This window comes from Geospiza fortis, unplaced genomic scaffold (genome assembly GCF_000277835.1).
Source record: "Geospiza fortis unplaced genomic scaffold, GeoFor_1.0 scaffold373, whole genome shotgun sequence".
Lineage (NCBI taxonomy): Eukaryota > Metazoa > Chordata > Aves > Passeriformes > Thraupidae > Geospiza > Geospiza fortis.
In genome coordinates, this window is record NW_005054518.1 from 23,064 (window position 1) to 28,244 (window position 5,181).

At 48.2% G+C, this 5,181-nt stretch overlaps 1 protein-coding gene across 1 annotated transcript; it reads right to left on the minus strand.

Annotated features, from left to right (window-relative positions):
- Positions 1–1,200: 1,200 nt before the first annotated feature.
- LOC102039274 (feather keratin Cos1-2-like) lies at positions 1,201–5,079 on the minus strand. The gene is made up of 2 exons (XM_031063615.1): positions 4,787–5,079; positions 1,201–1,219 (listed from the first exon to the last, which is right to left on the minus strand). The coding sequence occupies exons 1-2, from the start codon at positions 5,077–5,079 to the stop codon at positions 1,201–1,203; spliced, it is 312 nt and encodes a 103-aa protein (XP_030919475.1).
- Between the last annotated feature and the right edge of the window lie 102 nt (positions 5,080–5,181).

A 5,181-nucleotide genomic window follows, 5' to 3' on the forward strand; every position in this document is an offset into this window, starting at 1 on the left:
AGGACCACTCATATTATTTTTCTTTAGGTTATGGAAAGTTACATTCTTCCCTGTCTAATCCTGGAGCACTGTGTTGCTGTTAGAAATTTTATTCATCCTATTGTTTTTTGACATTGTAATGGATCTTCCCTCTTGTATTGAAGTAGCAGTGTTTGGCAGTTGGGGAAGAAGACTCCAGGAATGGGCTCTGGGACAACATTCCAGCAGCTGCCACCATGTCTGATATTCAGTTCCAACTGTGTCAAAAAAAAACCCCATAAATTATAACTTCTGCTGTTTTATCCCCAGTTTGAAGAAGCAGAATCTGTATAGAAACCACACTGGTGTTTAGAAAGACATGGAGGCCCTCTCACAGATATACTTGAGCGCTGGTCAAAGAGGAGCCTTGCCAGGAAGGACTGAGCCGACGGGGGACGATGTTCCCACTTGCGCATCTCTGCCCAAGCATTGCTTCAACCTCCTCCATGGAGTGAGGTATGGAAATAAATTTACTCTTTGCCTTTCCGCCATAGTTTTTGGGTGTTCGTTCTGCGTGGCTGTGTCAACTCAAGGGAACCTCAATAACGTTTAATTTCATTTTCAAATCCACAGCAATCCCACAAAAGAGGCATTGACTGCATCCAACAAACCAAGTGGCTCAAAGTCCTGAGCAACCATGCCTTGAACATTTCCAGGAATGAGAAATCTACAATTTCTCTGGGCAACTTGTTCCAATGCCTCATCTCCCTCATTGTCCACAGATGTCCTTGTCAGCTCAAAGAGCACAAGGGAAATCCATAAGAGTGAGTCCCACTCCCTGCTTTTCCACCGTACTCCTGGGGAGGGTGGAAGAGTTGTAACAAAGAAGAATGAAGAAGAAATCAGAGGCTGAGGTTTGAATGCAAAAAAACTTTATTGAGACTAAAGAAGAAAAGCAGGTACGTAGAGGACAGCACCAGGAGCAACCGCAAAGATGCAGTGAGGGTGTGCAGAGGCCTGGCCGGCAGATAGAGGGAGGAAGGGAGAGGGGGAACAAAGTACCACTAGGCTGGCATTGGCTAGTGATGAAAGGAAGGGAAAGGAAAGGAAGGGAGGAGAGAGGAGAAGATGGAATTAAAAGCAAAAAAGTCTAAATTCAAAGTTCCAAAATTCTGTCTTCATTCCAGCAGCATGTTCTGAGATCTTGGAAGTTGTTGGCTGAGGACATTGGCAGCAGGATCTTTAGCAGGGACGACAGCATCTGCTGCCACCATAGCAGTTGGTGATGCAGGAGATGTCAAAGCCCCCAGAGCTGATGGGCACTCCGCCACAGCTGAGGATGTTGCCAACAGCAGCAGAGGTGGAGGATCCCACGGCTGGCACGGCCTGACACAGCTCTCATTGCAGCTGCTGGCCAGCGGGCAGGGGCCACAGGGCTGGCAGCAAGGGTCACAGGGCTTGCAGCAGGACATGGCTGGGGATCACAGGTGCACCTGGCACAGAGGGAAGGGAGAAGCACAAAGTGAGGACACGTTGGAAGCAGCACAGCACCCAAACACCCTGCAGCCAAGGCACCTCCTGGCCCACATTGCAGTGCCCAGCTCAAAGCCCAGCAGCCACCTCAGCCAAGTCCCAGCCTCTCTCTGCCTGCACAAGACCTTCTCTCCCCTGCCCTCTCCCAGCACAAGCAGCTCCCAGCCCTGGGCTCTCATAGCCCCTCTCAGCTGAGACCTCCAGCCAGGACAGATCTCATCTTCAAGGAGGAGATGCAAAGATGCTTCCCACTCACCTGATTCCTGAGGAGGAGAAGGAGGTGAGAGAAGTGGATGAGAGAGCAGAGACTTGGGCTGCCTTTTATAGCAGCCCTGCCCTGCCTCAGGCCCAGAGGCACCTTAGTGGAAACCATAATTTTCTGACCAGCTCATGTCAAATATGAACCATCCTGGCTAATGGTAGGGGCTGTGTTCTGATTGCCTGCATTGCTGCCTTTTCATTTCCTGTCTCATTCCATCTGAATTCCTATCTGAAGTCTTCTGTAAGTGCTGGGATGAGAGGCCCAAATATTTCCAGGATACAGACATGTCAGCTCAGGAAGAAGGCTCAGATGATGGCATTCCATGTGGTCAGTTGATGTGAACCTGTGCCAAAAACTCTGTGAGGATTTTTGTATTAGAATTGTCAGGAATGTACACTGCTCTCATTCCTGCATTCTCAGGATGGTCATGTGGGGAGATATTCAGCATACTTTTCTTTTTTTCTCCCTGACTCTCTGTGACAGTCAGTCATTGCTGCACTGACCCCATTGCTGCACAAACATTGCTCACAGGAAAATTCAGCTGCTATCATTTGCCTCATGCTCTTACTGTGCAGTCTCTGTTGGTCACCTGTGAACACCAGCAGTGTGTCTGTGACCTGATCTTTCTCTGGTATACCTGAGTCCTCTCCTGCTGGAGTTGCTCCCAACATATCCTCCGCAGAGTTCTGAGTGGCTGGTATTTTTATGGCCTTCTGTGAATACATAGAGTTTTGCTTGGCTCCATGCAGCCATGCATGAGCACACGTGAGTCAGTCTCTGTCTGTGTGCGTGTGTGCACTTGTAGGAGTGTGACCCTCATCATGAGGGCACATGAAGATTCCCTCAGTCAGACCTGCCCTTGGTGTGTCCTTCAGCACCACAGAGTAGCCGGGTATCTTTGCCAGAAGAAGCCAATATACAACTGAATGTTGCTTGCAGAGAAGTACCCACAGAACTGAAATGCAGCCTCTGTCTCCTTCCTCCTCCATTTTTTGCTATGTGTTCAAAGAATGTCTCCCCATGTCTGCAGATTTTCATTCCTTAATTGAAAATTAAGGGATAAAAGGGACAATATCCAGCACTGGGGTGCCTGGCAAGCTGCCAGAACCACACTTTTATCTTAAAAGAATTATCATATATATATTTTCATTAAATTTGTTACATACCTATTCATGAGGGTTATACATATTCAAATATTCCTGTGAGTTCTTTTGCATGTTCCAGGAACTCTTCAGCTTTGTTCGACCCTTGATCTGTCATGCAAAAGTGTAGATTTCATTTCTGGGAGTCATGTATATCATTTCCTCTCAATGTATATGACATTTCCTCACACTGGTTATGCCATTTCCTCACACCAACAAACAGAATTATTGATCACCACAGGGTCAATGGCAGGAGTCCTTTCACGTCCCTTCTTTCAATGTTACCCATGTGGTTCCTTCTATGTTATCTAATCATACAGACAGTTTTAGCTATTTCCAGAAACTTATCTGCGTTTTCTCACTAATGTCAGCTAGTTGCAAAGACAAAAATGTTCTGCAAAAGTTAATATTATATAGACTCTATTTTAATATTTTGTGAAAACCAAAACTGTAATATATTTATCACGCTAATATGTATAAACTACACATGGCCAGAGCATTGGCTGCAAAAGCTGACAAATGATGCTATATCCAAAACCAGTTAAAAGTGATTGCAAATTGTACTATATCAAAATTGTTGTGATTAATAATAATCTGCAAAAGATAACACATAAGAGTAAAAGCCAGTGACTATCCAGTTATTTATTACACACCTAATTCTCCAAGGCTACATTGTTTTATTAATTTGGTAAGAGTAAAATGCTGTTCTGTTGTTCTTATCAGGCATTCAAATCTTTGGCCTTGATTTCAGGGCCTCATGGCCTCAGGGAGTAGCGGGGAACTCCAGCATTATCTGGCATCACCACACAGGGAAACCACCCACTGTCTCTCCTCTTGAAGGGTTTTCATTCAAAGCAAGCTTCCTGGCAAAGTGGTTTGGCCTTTGGCAGATGCAGCCTTTCATCTGTAGGTGCTGCAGCTCCCTGCTCTGACTCCTGCCAAGTTCAGCTGTTTGCTATCAGTGTTTCCAGGCAACCTGCAGCTTTCCTTTCCCCAGAGGCTTACATTCCTGGAAAGGCCACTATCCACATCTGAACCCAGGCCCTAAGCCAATTCCTTCACTCCTTTTGACCTTGAGCATTTTACAATCCTCAGTATTTCCCTCTCCTTAATGAAGGCAAGGTGCCACCCCAAGTCTGCCCAACTTGATTGGCAGATGCTGATCCCAAATTCTGCATCACCTCAGCCCTGCATGTCTGGACAGCAGCTGGGTCCTGCCAGGTGCTGAAGGACTCTATGCGGTACCTGTCCCATCTGCCTTTGACCACATGTGCTGCTCATGGGCCCTAGCCTGGGTAATGCAGGGGAGGAGAAGGAAGAGATGAGCCTATGGGCTGGTCCCAGACATTGCTGTTTCCCTTCCCCATTCTTGCCACCCTTTGGAGCCATCTTTTCCCTGTTTGTCATTGGCTGTGGAGTAGCCAGGCATGTTCTTCATCAACTCCAATGGAAAAGGCAGAAAGGAAAATCCACTACAGGGAGTCCCACGTGCTCCCCATCCACCTTTTCTCCTGTGCAGACTGGAACAGTTTCCATAGAAAAAAAGGAAGATATGGAGGCCAAGGCTTGGATGCAAAACAACTTTATTGAGCATAAAGTGGAAAAGCAGGTGGCTCACAGAGGCCAAGAGGAGCAGCCACTAAGACGCAGTGGAGCTCATGCAGGGGATGCACCTGCCTGCCCTGCAGAGGGAGGGAAGGCAACATGTCCACACTTGACTGGCCTTGGGAGAAACAGCCAGTGAATAAAAGAGAGGTAAGACTAGAAGAAGGAAAGAAAAGCCTGCAGCTCTAAATACAATCTCCCAAAGACCTATATGTGCCCAGAACCAGGTTCAGAGGTCTTTGGAGGTGCCCGAGGATGTTGCCAGCAGCTTTAGCAGGGACGGCACCTGCTACCACCAAAGCAGTTGGTGATGCAGGAGATGTCAAAGCCCCCAGAGCTGATGGGCACTCCGCCACAGCTGAGGATGTTGCCAACAGCAGCAGAGGTGGAGGATCCCACGGCGGTGTTCTGTGGGAAGGAGCTGAGGATGGGGCCGGGCAGGGTCACCAGCACAGGGGAGGGCTCAATGACAACGTGGGAGCTCTGGCACTGCCTGACACAGCACTCATTGCAGCTGCTGGCCAGCGGGCAGGGGCCACAGGGCTGGCAGCAAGGCTCGCAGGGCTTGCAGCAGGACATGGCTCACGGTCACAGGTACACCTAGGATGGAAGGAAGGGAGAAGCACAAAGTGAGGACATGTGAGAAGCAGCACTGCACCCCAACACCCTGCAGCCACGGCA

Bases quoted from the DNA above. Each gene is read 5' to 3' on its own strand.
- LOC102039274 (XM_031063615.1), bottom strand. From the start codon at position 5,079: ATGTCCTGCTGCAAGCCCTGCGAGCCTTGCTGCCAGCCCTGTGGCCCC.